The sequence below is a fragment of the Myripristis murdjan genome, chromosome 3 (genome assembly GCF_902150065.1).
Source record: "Myripristis murdjan chromosome 3, fMyrMur1.1, whole genome shotgun sequence".
In the NCBI taxonomy this organism is placed as follows: Eukaryota; Metazoa; Chordata; class Actinopteri; order Holocentriformes; family Holocentridae; genus Myripristis; species Myripristis murdjan.
In genome coordinates this window covers 13,808,786-13,825,367 of record NC_043982.1, presented here as the reverse complement: position 1 = coordinate 13,825,367, position 16,582 = coordinate 13,808,786, and the positions used below count along the sequence as shown (strand labels likewise).

The 16,582-nt window shown below is 41.1% G+C and overlaps 2 protein-coding genes across 3 annotated transcripts in view; both read right to left on the bottom strand.

Moving 5' to 3' along the window:
* tmem255b (transmembrane protein 255B) overlaps positions 1–5,858 on the bottom strand; it is a 19,556-nt gene extending 13,698 nt beyond the window's left edge. For both annotated transcript variants that reach the window (XM_030081095.1, XM_030081103.1), the window contains exons 1-3: positions 5,495–5,858; positions 4,856–4,998; positions 4,495–4,557 (exon numbers count right to left, since the gene is read on the bottom strand). In XM_030081095.1, the coding sequence (XP_029936955.1) occupies positions 4,495–4,557; positions 4,856–4,998; positions 5,495–5,558 (270 nt within the window). In that variant the 5' untranslated portion in view covers positions 5,559–5,858. The remainder of the gene's footprint in view (positions 1–4,494; positions 4,558–4,855; positions 4,999–5,494) is intronic.
* A 1,127-nt stretch (positions 5,859–6,985) lies between these two features.
* Positions 6,986–14,553, bottom strand: grk1a (G protein-coupled receptor kinase 1 a). The gene is made up of 7 exons (XM_030081082.1): positions 13,432–14,553; positions 11,881–12,008; positions 11,615–11,772; positions 11,101–11,184; positions 9,856–9,980; positions 8,883–9,084; positions 6,986–8,010 (listed from the first exon to the last, which is right to left on the bottom strand). The coding sequence occupies exons 1-7, from the start codon at positions 14,137–14,139 to the stop codon at positions 7,721–7,723; spliced, it is 1,695 nt and encodes a 564-aa protein (XP_029936942.1). The 5' UTR covers positions 14,140–14,553; the 3' UTR covers positions 6,986–7,720.
* Positions 14,554–16,582: the final 2,029 nt, after the last annotated feature.

The window sequence follows — 16,582 nt, the reverse complement described above, 5'->3', positions numbered from 1 at the left end:
ACCAAGCACATGACACCCTGGACACTTCATGAAAAATTAACATTACACACACACACACACACACACACACACACACAGCTCTTATATACTGCAGTCAAGGAGACAGGCAAAGGCAACACATTTATCACACTGTCACCCCAATATTCTGTTTTTCTGTTTTCTTTTCTGTTATTCTGTATTTTTTTTCTATGTTAAGAGCCTGTAAAATGTCTGTAAAGTCACTAGAGAGAAGATTTACTCTGTTTGGCAGCAGATCGATGCCTGACAACTCACCTTTATAGTATATAGCTATAGGTAAATAAGACCTCCACTGCTTTCAGAATGAATCGCACCATTTTATTTATTTTCCCCACAGTTTAAATAGAGTATAAAAACTGCCAACAGTCTCTTTGGAGGGAATAAAAATGGTCTGCATAGGAAAATTTGGACTAAAAGTGAGAGGTGTGTCATTTGCAAGAGCTTGAACTGAGTCTTGGGCAGTGAAATATTTTGCCTCATCCATTTGTCGCAGCACTAGCTCAGATTAGTGTCTAGTGTCAACATAAATGTTTCCTCAGAATTTGGATCTTGAACACTGTTCTAAGCAAAATTGGATGGCTAAAGTATAAAAGATGCATGCACAGTTAGCGGTAGAAAACAAGGACTCCCCCTGACCTCCCCTGACGTTTCTGGGCCACTTGTGTCTTGTTCAGTCCTTGCAAGGACTTTCCACTGCAGACGGGACAACTAAGCCTCATGCTGGGTTTCATGTGTTGTGAAGATGATACTCATGATACTCACTCCACCAAGCAGCTCTACATCTTCTGGCAGTGCACTGACTTCGCAGTCGCACTTATTGTGTCACTGGGCCACTGTCGCAAAACTGTGTTAAGTTACTTTGAGGAAGTGGTGGGAACAAGTATTTAAATTCTTTACATTAAAGTAGAAATACCATAATGGAAAATACTCCATTAAAAGTAGAAGTCTTGCATTCAAAGTGATATGGAAACAAAAGTATAATAGTATTAGCAGTAAAATGCTCTCGTGAATTATGGTTCCTAAATTACTGATGCAGTGTTACAAGTATCTTTTTTTTTTTTTTTTTTTTATTCATATTTTAACACTTTCTACACAACCACAATACACACAGGTCCAGACCTTAACAAATACAAACAAATAACATTAACACATTCACAACAACACCACATTAAGGGAAAATCAGTGCACGCTCATATTCAAATATTCAGTCCATTGTCAGAGTCTGTCCTATACAGGGATAGGTGCGATTTCAAAATCAGGACACCAGCAAATACAAACATCTCTCATATCAACCCAGTTTCACAATCAATCAAAACAGACTGAATCACTCAATCAATCAAAACAAACTGAATCACGTCAGCATTGGCGATGATGATATATGCCCCCTCACCTGCTTCCAAATAGTTTCAGACCTAAACTTGGTATCATTCAATGTATCTGTCATTCGCTCCATACCTAGAAGATTAAAAAACTCAGATATCCATGTTTCTATAGAGAAACAATTTGGCTTGTGAATTTTCCAGTTCGACAAAATCATTCTTTTAGCAGCCAAGAAGGCTAAACCAACTGTCTTCCTTTCTTGTCTAGATTTTAAGTGTGCAACCCTATGACCCAACAGACACACAGATGGGCATGGAGCAATGTTTACATTAATGATCCCTGAAATTAGCTTACAGACTTCTGTCCAAAATATCTTGACTGCAGGGCAATGCCATAACATATGAATTAAATTTCCCACGTGTCCACATTTATGCCAACAAAGATTTGAGGCACTTGGCTCTATTTTTTTAAGTTTGAAAGGAGTAATGTAAGCTCTATGAAGAATTTTCAGCTGTATTACTTTACCTTTGACTGATTTGGAAGTCGTTTTAATGTTACGCCAAATGTTACCCCACTCTTCAGAAGTAAATTGGACCCCTAAGTCAAGTTCCCATTGAGACTCCGTCTTTGAGTTCGGGTTTAAAGAGGAATGAAGTAGCAGTTTATATAGTCCTGAGACTGCTCTTCTGTTTAATGATAAAAACCTAAATTTTTTGTCAATCTCATAATTGTAATCAAAATATTCTTTAGGAAATCTAGAAACAATTGACTTTAACTGAGAATACTGTAAAAAACTGTTTGTATTCAAGTTATGTCTTTTTATAAGTTCCTCCAAAGGCAGGATCTCTCTGTTCTCTACAATTTGAGAAATTTCTGTGATATTGTGCTTGCACCATACCATATTAGCCAATGGACTCCCCGCCGCTTTGAAAGCATTGTTATACCATATCGGGGAGGATGGAAGAACTGAGTTTACAATATCCATTCGTTTATGTATTTCTCTGCTTATGTCACATGAAAACTTAATAACACAGTTGTCCATATTTTTAGGTGGAGTAGGGGAGTACCAAAGTGAAGATAATGACACAAATTTATTGTTCTCCTTCACAAGATGTTCTAGTATCTTAATGTCATAAAACTACCTGCTGTGTATATTGTTGACTGGCTTTAGCTGTAACAATGCATCATATTCCATGTTTTGCATGTTTATTCTGCAAAGTATAGTAACAACAGCCATCAAACCCACGTAGTGCAGTGAAAAACACAGTATTTACATCTGAAATTTAGTGTAATAAAAGTCTAACAAAATGAATATACTCCAGTAAGAACTTAAGTACCTAGAAAAGAAATATGCTTGAATCTAGTGCTCAAGTAGATGTACTTTCCACCTCTGCTGTTATTAGTAGATGCAGATTTGCCTCCTAATTTTTACATGATATCTAATCTGAGATCAGCTACTTATTGAAGGAGGAAGAGTCCCAAGCTGTGATTCCCAACCTGGGGTCTGGGGCCCCCAGGGGTCTACATTATGATGAGGTCCCAGCAGAAAGAGGACTGATTCAGTTTTGCTGTTTCATTAGTGGAGGCTGGTAAAGAATGGCTGCTCTGGCCCGAGGCTTCACTCTCCCCATTTTCTTTAGCCAGAAAGCAAAAATCTTTTCAGATAGGCTCTGAGATGGGGGTCCATGATCTAAAGTGTCTCTACTTGGAAGTCCTTGACTGGAAACATTTTTGGGAAACCCCTCGTCTACACAGAGAGCCACTTTTGACAAGGGGATGTTATTACAGCAGTGTCCTTGTCTCAAATAAAGACGCCCTGTCAACAGCTGGCCAATACTAAAGCAATTTCCTCTCTTGACATTGAAATCCTGAGCCAATCACATCCACTCTCCTGACCACAGATCCAGTCATGTGCACTGACCAGGACACAAGTACCACGAGCACATTACACCAGTATGCACTAATCTAATTTGCTTCTTGCTCATGACGGGGCAATTTCCCATAAACAGTTTAGGGAATCTGTAAAGTCTGTAACATTACCTGCTTATTTATGTTATGGACGTCCCATTTTCCCAGAACAATTACACACTTTTAGAATATGAACCAGGAGGACAAAGGTCACCCTGGGACCCTGAACAAACAAATTTCTAATGTGAAAGTGACACTGCACATTTGCTAACTGACATTTTACCTAGGAAAGACTTAAACCAAGTAGATTATCTTGCAAGGAACCTCAGTCTAATGTTCTACTGCAGCCAACTAATATGCATGCAAATGTGTATGAGTGTGCAATTAAATAAGAAATGTACAGTAGATAAAGTAAATTACAAATTTATCTAGATCTGCATCTACATTTATCTGTGTCCTGCATGTCCAGATGGTAATCCAGGCTTGATAACTATACTGCCCTACAAAATTTTCAAGGTCAAAGTAGATGAGGAGGGTTAGATTTCTCATCAACTAAAGAAATTTACCCACAGGTGATACTAAATAATACACCCCCCACTTCTGTAGTAACAATAAATGTTATATGCAAGAAATACAAGACAGGGGAATACTGGATGATATGACACCAAAATGTCTCTCTAAAAGGGTTATAAAAATGTTATTGTTATTAATTTACATTATTTCATTATAACCAGTGGTTATTACATCATAAGCGCTGTTACCTATTTTCAACTAATGGTGCAACAATAGCGCTAACAAGTAGTGTAACATCTTGACAGAGAAGTACAAATGTAACATTTGGTCCATGTTATTACATCATCAGCTAAAGTATTTTTCATCCCTTATGAGGTCATAATCACAAGTTAACACCAGAAAATGTCAAAAAGAATTTAGGAAAAATATTTATTCTCTTCCATTGTCAGCTCAGATCTTGATTTACACCCCAAAGTCCAATCTTGGTACATTTTGTCACAATTAATGACATTACATAAAATAGATATATTTTGATAAGCTATTCCATTATCATCGTAACATGCATTATTACATTACACCAGATATTATTAGCTACATCACCTTATATGTTACTTAATGAGCTGAAACCACCGTCCTGCGTGAACTATTTTATTATTATATATTAACTATAGTGTATTTTCTGCCCTATTATGATGAGCTATTGCTAGAAAGTAATTGCTGGGGAAACTGACTCACCATAGGTCTGCGGTTCTCCAACAGGTGGATGCCAACAATACCTAGGAAAGCTCCAAAACTCAGCTGGAGATAGAAAAAGATCAAGGTGGATGAAAAGAGAATATAAAGAGAAAGGGAATAAAAGATCAAAAGGAGGAGGGGATGAAAAAAACAATGATTTTCACGATCACAGACTCTATATGACAAACTTGATCTCTAAAGAAACAGACTATTCAGATTACAGACAGGAGGCAGCTCCAGGATTTAATGCAGGGACAGTGAATTCCTATTGTAAGGAAAAAAAAAAAAAAAAAAAAAGATCCCACTAATGGAGGTCCTGGACAGGAGTATGGGCAGCAGAGGTGCAGTAAGTGTCACTCACAGTGATGCCGGGGTAGTAACCAGCAACAGGCACATTGTCTGTGCGTGTGGCAGAGATCAGCCCGATGGCCAGCACAACCATGGACAGAGACAGCAGGGCCACGGTCACCCACAGGGCTGTCTTCCTCCGCTTCAGGTACTCAGCTGAGCAGGGAGGAGAGCACAGCCGTGACTGGATACTTGTGAGGACTTCAGACATGGACCTGTCCCATGACTTTAACACCCTCAGCTACATGCCTAAACATGAAACTTATTCTAACCCTAAGCTTGACCCAAAAATCCCCTTGCCTTAAATTAGAAAAGCGGGAACAGGTGTAATCCTCTCACTCTGGAGGACATTTGGTCCTCAGGATGGTAGGACGGCCAGCACACATCAAGCACACATTCAACACACATCTTACATGCAGCACTACTCATCTCATGCACTCTGGCACAAAAATATATATATTTTGGTAGCCTATATTTCTTTTGTTAATGACTCACCCCATGCTGCTGTAACAGTGAAACTAAATTTGTGGCCTTTCCCACACCAGAGTTTAATAAATTGTTTTGCACATCAGTCAGTTGTCAGAGTGAAATGTCAGAATGTGTAATTTATCTGTACAACAAGCAGTAGTTGTAAATTAATACAATCCCATACCTGCTGGATCTAGTATTTCTGTGGCTGTCTGTGGAGTTGTGGGTTGGGCTGCCGGCTGCTGCATTCCGACTTAATCTGGACGAATTTGCCTCGAATTAAAAGGAGATTAGGTAAGGGTGAATGAGATGAAGCAAGTTAATCTTCTGTGTCTTAATCGATGCACTGGCTGATCCCGTTAATTTAGCGCGTCCGCATCCTCCGCGTCCTGACGGGCCACGCGTACCAAGTTGCCACTTAAAGGAGGTTCATTATAATCCAAACATTGTGCTTTTTTTTTTTTTTTTTTTTTAGCAGTTCAAGGTGTTTGAGTGCGAGCGCAGGATGTCTAAACTTTTCTCAACCCTGACGCTCCTAAAGGCTCCGGAGGGCTGAGAGAGAGAGAGAGAGAGAGAGAGAGAGAGAGAGAGAGAGAGAGAGAGAGAGACCGGACCCAGTCAGCTTCCAGCACTCACCTCCGTCACTAATGAACTGTCTCTCTCTCTCTCTCTCTCTCTCTCTCTCTCTCTCTCTCTCTCTCTCTCACACACACACACACACACACACACACACACACACACTCACCTGTCCTGTCAGCACTGAACAATAGCTATATACTATAAAGGTGTCCGCTATCACAGTCAGAAAAGAAATACCAAAATGAGGAGTCAGTTTAAAGTGGGTATTTGTCAGGACCAGTGATGTTGTTGCTAAAGAGGAAAAAGGAAGGTAAAGTCCTTCTCTCGTCTTGATACCACTGAGGTGTTAAAACCACAGAGATAATGTCTTCCAGAGTGTGCTCCGCTGATAAGACGGTGGTAAAACTCACCCCTGGTCATGATGCTGCAGCTCTGCTCGTGTGTACGGAGCAGCTGCAAGTATGGGCCCCTAGTGCCCTCTGTCGGCCATTAGTGTAATTGCAAGTCCCTCTTGTTGAGCATATTGGGCCTTTGACTGTAGGACCTAGTGGATAACGTAGATAGGCTATACTGCATTATGTAGTGATACAGTGGCGTATATATATGTGGACCAAAAATATAGCAAAAGAATAAGGAATCAACATATATAAGTGAACATTTATCCCGTTTTCCAGTTTGATAGATCTACAACCAAAAAATGTCAACATTTTTATTCATACTTCTAAATATTTCTGTAACAAGCTATGTTACGCTTTCTATGAAATTAGTGATATAATGCAGGCTCTGCTGAAGCAAACAGATGCAGCAAAAATGATCATATTGTTCCATCCTGTGATATGTCATATTCATGCGTCCATACGTCCATAATTTAATGCTTCATAAACAAAAGACCATGTCAGTTTTACCCTCTTGGCAATTTGGCAGTTTTATTGATGACACAAACACCTTGAGAAATAGGTCACAAAAACGCCAAATTTCAACCAAATATTGGCAGGGAAAATATTTTTTTTCCAACGAGTATTTTCACACTGATACTGCTTTTGAAAGCTGATATTGTGTGTGTGTATGTGTGTGTGTGTGTGTGTGTGTGTGTGTGTGTGTGTGGTTTGTGTGTGTGTGTGTAGTGAAATCAACAGTCACTGCACATGTTAGACAAATATAACCAATTTATGAGTTCTGCACTCTTTACAGTACAGTATCTACAGTGGAGGAACCACATCAGCTCCATTTGTCCACACACATGCACACACAAACACATGTGCAATACATGCATGCACATACACACAAACTACTCTTTCATTGACTGCTCGTGTGCTCAATCACTCCCTAGACATTCTTGCTCCTAAACATCAAAAAAACAAGAAAAGTGCAGTGTTAGATACAGGCAATCAGATAATGCAATGAAAAGCACTGCAGTTCACACTGTAGTAAAGCTATGTCAGTAAACATGAACTGAATAGATTTCACAGTGAAAGGATGTCAAAGCAATCAGCAGGCTTTGATAAATCAGAAGACTGAAATGTGCAAATGTGGCTAACATGCATAACAGCAAAAAAAAAAAAAAAAAAAAAATGAAACGAAAAACAAAAGAGATTTAAAATGGATACATAAATACCAAAGTACTTATGAGGGCTGAAATGCTGGTAAAACAGACCTTTTAAATAATTTCATCGCCATTACCTATAAGACTTGTGCCTCAGCCCCCTCCTTGACGCATCATTCAGCCTTTCCTGCCCCTTTGCTGCCTTTTGACTAAACCAACAGTTCATGAAAAAAATCGCCCATCAGCAGTAAATGTTCCTCTGTGTGCAGTCGTCACAGCAGCAGCACCTTATGATATGCTGCATAAGGAGGACTTGGGCGGCTCGGGGATGCAGTCACGGCACAGGTCCTTGGGCAGGGTCCCGTCGGGGCCCCAAACTGTGAGCTCACGATAGATCCCTGCCTCAATCATCTCTTCCTGCCACGGGATGGGCATGTTCCCCGTGGCAAACTCGTCATAGAACAACTTGTCTGGGTACTCCAGCTGAATCCCTCTGACCGTGGAGAAGGCCCCGAGCTCGTATGTGGCCTTGGCATAAACTCTCCTGGGGTCTGGCGTGAAAGGAGGAGGAATGACCCCTGAGGAGACAGAGCACAGCAGGTTATCAATGTCAGGTTGTTCTTCTCCACAGTAATTTGACTGCTTAGGCAGTGAAAAGTGACAGGAAAGACGAAGAGAGGGACGGGTGATGACATGCAACAAACATCCCAGCCTGGATCTAAACCCTGAATGTCGCAGGTACATGACATGACCTCACCGGGACGCTGCTGATGTCAGACTACTACTAACATAAGATCAAACTTTACTGATTCTTGTGGGGAAAAATAGGTCATTACAGTAACAAAAACATAGGAAAAAAGAAAACTCTAAGCACATAATGGATATAAAGATGGCAATGAAAAGAATGTAAAAAATAGAATTAAAGCATGTAAAAATATTTAAAAAGGTATGTAAAAAAAAAAAGTATTGAAGCAAATGGTTGTGGAATTTGATTGGATTGTATAAATAAATATAAACATAAAGACTGGGTGAAAATCTGATATTTCCAAAACTTTTCAGGAACTAAGACAATTCGCCTTTGTCTTGATACCTCTCATCTTGATACAACTAAGAAAAACAGGCTTTGTTTTGGCGTGACCACCGTGCATTTTGGAGTTTATCCAAAGTGGTTTTGAAAGGGTCTCATAAGTGCACAGAGTTTACACTACCCATAGAGAACTGTGTAATCCTTCAAATGATATATTAAAGTATGAAAATCACCAAAACACAGCCACAACGAGGTATACACACAGGAATAAAAATGAACATAACACTGACAGTGGCATGGTTTGTGACATAAATAGTCAAAGTGTATGATGGTCCACTTGATGACCCTGTTTTTTGGTCTTTAACACACACACACACACGCGCACACACACACACACACACACACACACTCACACATACACACCTGCGTTCAGCAACCTCCAGTTGATTTTGCTGAAGAATGGATGCGACCTGAGCTCGTCACATGAACCGTCCTTGAAGCCGGCCCGCATGTCTGGGTCTTTGTTGAGCAGAGCCTCGCAGATGGAGCGGGCGTCCTCGCTGAACTTCTCTGGATACGTCACTGCATCGTTCAGAATGCGTTTCTTCACCTCCTTCTTCTCCACCTGGAAAGCGCCCAGTGAACACAAGAGATTATCTTCCTCCTTCATAGAAATGCTTTCTCTAAAACAGCGCATTTCTGCTACCTCACTTGTACATGGTGGGAGTTTCACAGACAAAAGTCACTCTATTCTTCAATTAAACTCTCTGAATATGCCCAGGCTATGGCTCCTATTGGTCCCAACTTGGAGGTTATTTCCTGGCATACAACTTTTTGAAGTTTCTTTAGTGTATCCACTAGTGTATTTTTTAGAAGTAGGGAAGCAGAGAAGCCAAGTGCAGGTATTCACTGCTCTGCTAGAACAAGAGTCATTCATCTGCAGCAGGTCAGGCTTGGATTCAGGCCATTCAGATCAATAAACATGCATATCCATGTCACTGCGCTTTACAACGCTATTGTAAATGCCTGGTATCTGTTTATGCACACACAGGGCATGTCTACAGTATATGCACAACAGTACTGTGAGGCACTTTAGATAGAAATCAGCTAGAAAAAAACCCCATTAATATCAGGATAAAGCCACAAGTGGGCAAAGTTGAGTCATCAAACTAAGCAAAACCTAATCCCTCAAATGAAAGAGGCATTTGACAAACAGATTTAGCAAAAGCAGGTTTAAGTGGCACATGACAGAGGGACGTAGGGAACAATAAGACTTTGAGGAACAGAAAATGTAGCTGGTATAAAATACAAAGCTCATTCAAAGCTGGCAACAAATATGACAACTTAAAAAGGGGACTGAAAAGGGCACTTAAAAAAAAAAGTCTTATAACTTGACCTTCTCCCCGCGAGTCCTGAAGGGTCCCTTGGCTGCCATGAACTCGTACAGAGTGACGCCCAGGGTGAAATAATCAACAGTGTAGTCATATTCCTCCCCATTCAGCAGCTCTGGTGCCATGAAACCTGCAGGTTAAGGAGAAAAGGTCATGACATCTCATTTCATAGCAATTCCTTAAAAAAAAAAAAAAAAAATCTTCCAAATTCACCTTGTCTAAAGATCTTTCAGTGTTTATCGTCATCACTACTAACTCAACAAGTGTCTGCCAAAGCTATAATCCTGATTCAAAGAATGTAATCTGTAATGTTGGAGCTGCTCTGTTAACAGTGGAGAATAGGCTTATACTGGCATTGCTACTATTAGTAATTTTTTATTTATTTATTTTGTTTTACTGATAACCAACTGCAGTATGCACCCAAATCTCAGGAAAGTTAGCCTGTGGTTGGTCCATTGATAGCTGTCAAAGAAACAAAGTTTTAGTTCAAAATGAGTTTGCAAAAAGTGACTGCAAAAACATTTGTAGCACACAAACAAACCAATATGTGACACTTTTACTTAATATCAAGTAAATTAAGTCTAATTCATGATAAAAAGTATTAAAACTCTGTGTGAGGTGGTTTCAATCAAGCTTTCAGATTATATCTGATGGAGAAAGGTAACAGCACTTAAAGCACAATGCACTGTGTGTATGTTACCTAAATACAAAGCAAAGCTACAATACTAGACATAAAAACAGATTTGTTTCCCACAGGCCATCATATAAAGGACACTTGGCATGTAGACATGACACTTTTTAAATAACGCCCTCCCATTATTCTGTATGTCCTATTATTAAATAGAGTTCTGTGTCCCAGTCCAGGGAGACTTACATATCTCTAATTTGGCCTTCCTCTTGTTAAATATCTCAGCCATGCAATACAAAGGTAATAAGCTCAGATGTATAATTATATATACATCCCTCCAGGATTCTATGTATTCTTCCTATGTATTTTTTTTTTTTTAATAATATATGTGAGTGCTAGAAGCTACTATAAACCAGAGTCAAATTCCCTGTATGCTTGAGCACACTCGGCCAATCATGTTGATTATCATTCTGATGTTACACATTACGGTATCATACAGGTGAAAACAACTCTTAGCGTTATGGTGTAACTGTAGCTGGTAGCTTGTAGGGCTTTCACCTCTTTCTTAAAGGTCTTGCTGTAAGACTGGGTAATTTGCTCCATGGTAGTTTGCGCACTGTACCTATAGTCCCAGCGTAGCCTTTGATTTTGGGCTGATCATCAGGCAGCATTACAGCCAGACCAAGGTCAGAGATACGGACATTACCTGTGAGAGCAAACACACCAGCGCAATGTCAAGTGCTGTACACGTCACAGATACGCATGTTGGCCCACACACTCCGCCTCTGACTCATTAATGTTGAGTAGCACGATAACTCAAAGATGTCCTTGTGTTAGAAGTGAGAGGAGATGAAAGTGAAGGGGATACAGAATAAGGTTTTTCAATGCATTTTTACAAAACTGTGTGTCAGATTGATGAAGCTGATTGCAGGGTCTTGACTCACATACTGTAACCAACTAATCTACTGAGTAGCCAGCAACCAAGAAAAGTAATACATTTTTTTGCTGCCCAAAAAAATTGTTGTGAGAAAATGTAAGTAGAACAAAAACTGGCTACAGGTTGTACTTTAGGGACACACAGCAGAGAATAGATCTGTTTTTTGTTGTTGTCTTTTTAATGTATACCAGCAGCTGACCTGCAGTATCTAGTAGCACATTCTCTGGTTTCAGGTCTCTAAAGATAATTCTCTTCTGGTGGAGGTGCTCCAGGCCCTGGATGATCTGAGCAGCATAGAAACAGGCCCGGGGCTCTTCAAACCCTGGGTTCTCCTCATCCACATTATAGATGTGATACCTTTTGGAGCGGAAGAAAGGGTCAAACGGATCAATAAAGAGACTTGTGTTGAAAGGGGGTGGCATGGTCAGTATGTCAGAGTGTGAATGCAAGAGGGTATAATCTAACCTCAGGTCTCCTCCATTCATGATGGTCATGACCAGACAGATCTCTCTCACTGACTGATAGGCATAAGCCAAGGAGACGATGAATCTACTGTGGACAATGGACAGGATCTTCTTCTCAACCATTGCCCCCTTTAGGGCAGAAGAGAGAGCAGGTGTTGTAGCAGCTCAGATCTGATGTGGTGCAGAATTTCATGTTCTTGATTCATAACAGAGTACAGTGCATGTGGATGCAACAAAACAGCATCTGATACGAAGCAAATCCAATTTGTGCTGTAGACAAATTGCATAAGCACACAAAGTAACATATCTTTAGACATGACAAACAGCAGAGACACTAACACATATTTGTTCATACACTCATCATCTGGCCATTACTTTATTTATTAACACTTGATTTTGTCAACTGGCACAGTAACTAATATAAAACTCTGTCTTGACCCTGATCTTGGGCCTTGATCAGACAACTGTAAATGGTCGGCCAAGCGATGACAATAAATCACATTTTGAATGATGCTGAGGTATCAGGAGGCTGTGAATGGACAAAAGACCTGACCATGTTTTTGATTTATGCTATCTCAAAGAATGGTTACTAATGCAGAATGCCATAATTACTGACAATTTAAGGGGATAAGATTCAGGCCATTGTATAAACTACAATGTTCCTGCCTCAGTTACACCATCAAGTTGCACTAATGAAGCTGTCTGTGAAGATTCTCATCTAGGTCATCTAGTCATCTAGGTCATGATTATCCAGGAGAGTTGAATCATGGACAACTGGACTCGTTTGTAGATCCATGAAAATGTTTTGCTCTTCATCAGTTCTGGCTGGTTGATGGGGATTCCCAGGTATTTAACCAGTGTCATTAAGTGGGATAATGAAACAGATAATGACCCCAGACAGGTTAAATACCTGGGAATCCCCACCAGTCAGTCAGAACCGATGAAGCCACTTGGATGACAAGTGAAATATCTTTCTCAAGCATCTACAGACCAATTGCCCTCCATTCAATTCTCCTTGGACACTCCAGAGCTGCTCCATTTATAAACACGGTGGGATTGGCACTTCATAATGAGCTCAAATTATTGTAATGCTGATGGCTCTAATCATATAAGCCAAGGGTGCGTAATGCTGTCTGCCACAAGGCACCATTCACTAGCTGACCACTGTGTGGAAAGAATGAATATGCATACATACACATGGCCTCCATAAACATAAAAGTGAGTCAGCCAAATTTAATGCCAGCTATTTTCCCATTGTATAATATCTCTGAATAACAGTCTTACACAGTTATATCCATAAACTGGACTGCTGACACATTCTGTTTAAGGACAGGGTTTGTCTCTCCGGCTAACTGCACCAAGCATTACTAGCTATTGCTATTGGTTATGACTGCAACAGCTCTCTGCAACAGAACTGCACACAACACTGTGGTCTCTCTTTACTCCTGGGAATTATTTTCAGAATGAACTCGACACACTCACACAGCACAAAGCTACTACACTGCTGATCTTAACTGAGAGAACCAATCCTGTGCTGCCTCACTACCCTTACCTCATATCCCTTCCTCTTCTTCAGCCTCTTCTTGTTGAGCTTTTTGCAAGCATACAGTTTCCCTGTGGCTCTCATCTTGCAGGCAGTTACTTCCCCAAAGCCGCCCTTCCCTAACACACGGAAGTCCAGAAACCAATCCTCTCCCACAGGTTGTGTCTCCAGCCACTTCCACTGCAGAAACCTCTTGAGGTACATACTCTCCAGGAAGACGGTGTAGGGCACTTCCTTGAGGAAGTCCATCACACTGTCCAGTGTCTCTTTAAAAAGGTCATCTCCAGCGTCCTGGTGTTTCTCCTTCACTTTTGTGATGCCGTTCTCTGGCAGGAAGGGGCAAAATTCCTTGCCATTGGGTTCCATGTAGCAGGACAAGATTGTGCTTGCTATTTCTGCACGGTCCTTGTCCTCAGCCATGTTGTATTCCCCAATGTCCTTCCACAGATGACAAGGGCCCTTATACTCATCATTGGATGCAAGGAATTCCTGGAAAAGACGCTTGCCAATGGGCTGCTCCACACATACTGTTTGGAAACCAAGGTCTAAAGTCTCCCTCAGACCTTCACACACTGTGATATGTGGCAGCTTGAGGCGGGAATGGTACTTCTTCTCCCGGTTGGCAGCTAGTTGGGCGGAAATATCAATGCTCCCACGTCCACGGGCTGAGAGGTAGGCAGAGTTGGCCACCACTGATGACATGCCACCAAGCTCCATGATGGCACAGAAAATGTGAGGAGGAGGGAGGAATGAATGTGAAAACAACAAGAAAAATCAAAGGTGCCTGAAGTTACAGACGAAGTGTGCTCCTCAGATGGATCAGCCAGAGCAGGAAGGAGGTCTCACTGTAGATGTGTAAGGATGAGACAGCGGACAGAAGAAGACAGGCACAAAGAAGCAGATGGACAGACGACTGAAGTCCTGATAGGATAGAAACAGGATGAAGATTTGTTGTTGCTTCCAAGTGGTTCCGCAGATTCAGAAGAAGAGGACAGTGTCCAAGTGGCACTCAGGGACTCCCTCAGTATGAATATCACAGGAATATCACATGAGAGTGAAAGGTGTAGCCCACCGATACACACATACACACACACACGCACACACACACACACATGCAGATGCACACACAGATTTGCCTGACTCATCATCTTTCCCTAAGGGCTTTAGCCACTAACGCTATAATACCTTATCCTGTCCCAGCACACGAGCACGCTGTACTGTAAAACAATAGGCAGCAAAGGGAGACAGACAGAGATACAAGGAAAATGATGAAGAAGAGAGACAGAAAGACAGAGAGAAGAGAAATGTGGTATTCAAACACTCGTTTGGCAATGAGTGGAAGACAGATAGTAGAATACACAGGAGCAATTGTACAACATTAAGCACAGAGAGCACTGAGCTTTTCAAGTTTCAGATTGTTTCCCCTTGGTCCTCAGAGAAGATGCACTGAGGAAAACACCACTATTATCCCTCTATACATGGTTTTCAGTAGTACAATAGACCTGAAGGGCTGGTTTTCAATCCTACCTAAATTAATTGTATTCAGCTGGTGATCCAGAGACAGTATTAGCCCCTGCTTAGATGGCAAAAATGAATATCAGCAGGGTTTCATAGGACCAGGAACTGAGTTGTCATAGGGTAAATTCAAGTTTGGACAGAATGTCGGTTTCATTTTGTTATCGACCACCAAAGCTTCAGGGGAGGCTCAGAGACAAAGACTTAAAAAACAGATTTTTGGCTGGATTGTACAGGACAGCCAGCCCTAGACTTGGTCCTGTCATTGACTTAGTGAGTGAGTATGTGGGTGAGTGATCAAAGTTGAGTAAAGACATTGGCTGTGTGTGGGACTTTCCTTATTGGCACACAGACAGAGAGACAGCGAGTAACTCGCACTGAGAAATACGCTTCTGATGGTGAACAGCCAAGCTCCTGCATGTCCATGATTTTATGTTTCCTGGTGCATGTGCAGCAAGACCGATAGCTGCTTCACATGAACAGTATTAATGTAACTAAGAGATTCCCAGATTTTTTTTTTGTTTGTTTTTTTTTTTTTTCATCGTTGGATTATCAGTGCAACACAACTTTCACAAGTCTTGCTTTTCCATTTCCTGGTCAGAATCTGCATTGTTCCTCCTAAATCCAACCTTAGGCATGACACTACCTCATCCCTTTTACCCACTGTAACACACTCTGAATAAGAACGACATTGGTGTCTGTATGTTGTGTGTATGTATGTGTGTGTGTGTGTGTGTGTGTGTGTGTGTTTGTGTGTGTGGAGGAAGGGCAAAGCACCACAGCAGCATAACTGTGTATATACCATATACTAGCTTTTGACATAGGCATGTTATTAGTCGTCTAAAGGAATCATGAGTTGCAATACCCTAAAGAGCTGTCATTTGGCCGTCCTGTGCCAGCCAATGAGCGCACTGTACCGTAAAACAATAGGTAGCAAAGACAGACAAACAAACATAGAGCAAGCCCATTTTATGTATCTGTGTGCAGTTATGTTGAACAAGGCTATCTTAGCTTTTGGGTGTCTGTGGGATCAAATAGTTGCTACACGATCCCATACACATCCAGGATCTGAGCCAAGATATGGGAGGGCACTGTTCACTAAGCCTTGTCCAAACGGAGGGCCACAGTCTCAGTCTTTGAAAACCCTTGGTGTAGACAATGTGTTTTGACATACCTAAATGAAACCAACCCATCATTCATATCATAACCTAAACCTGCATTGACCCTGCTGGAACACCTTGTAGATGAGTAACTGTGTTGCCAAAGGGCTGTTTATACCTCTATACCAATTATTTATCTGTTGTGATCTGTTCACATCAGGTATTTGGCCTCCTCTGTTATCATTAGTAACCATGATGTCTTTTGTATTCATGGTACAGCATCATCATCATCGTCATCATGAGTTAATTTGGGTACTCAAGGTGATCCTGAGTCTCCCTGAAAGATTAAAGGACATTGGTGCTGAAGGAGGAAATTTACATGCTTTCATGCTGGCCAACCTTAGTGTTCACACCCGCGACATGCCCACCTTATCTTGGCCTTATAAATACCAATTAAGAGATAACACTGGCATCACACTCCAGGGTGAGGGCCAGGGAGTGAGTTTGGGCATTTAGAGTCAATGAGAATGAGATAGGGTGCACAG

What these genes read in the sequence shown, in the direction of transcription:
- grk1a (XM_030081082.1), bottom strand. Translation starts at nt 14,139, where the DNA reads ATGGAGCTTGGTGGCATGTCATCAGTGGTGGCCAACTCTGCCTACCTC. An exon ending in AGGCTACGCTGGGACTATAG is followed by an intron (nt 9,981 to 11,100) that starts GTACAGTGCGCA and finishes CTTAACCTGCAG; the next exon opens with GTTTCATGGCACCAGAGCTG. An exon ending in CTGGAGGTTGCTGAACGCAG is followed by an intron (nt 8,011 to 8,882) that starts GTGTGTATGTGT and finishes CTGTCTCCTCAG; the next exon opens with GGGTCATTCCTCCTCCTTTC.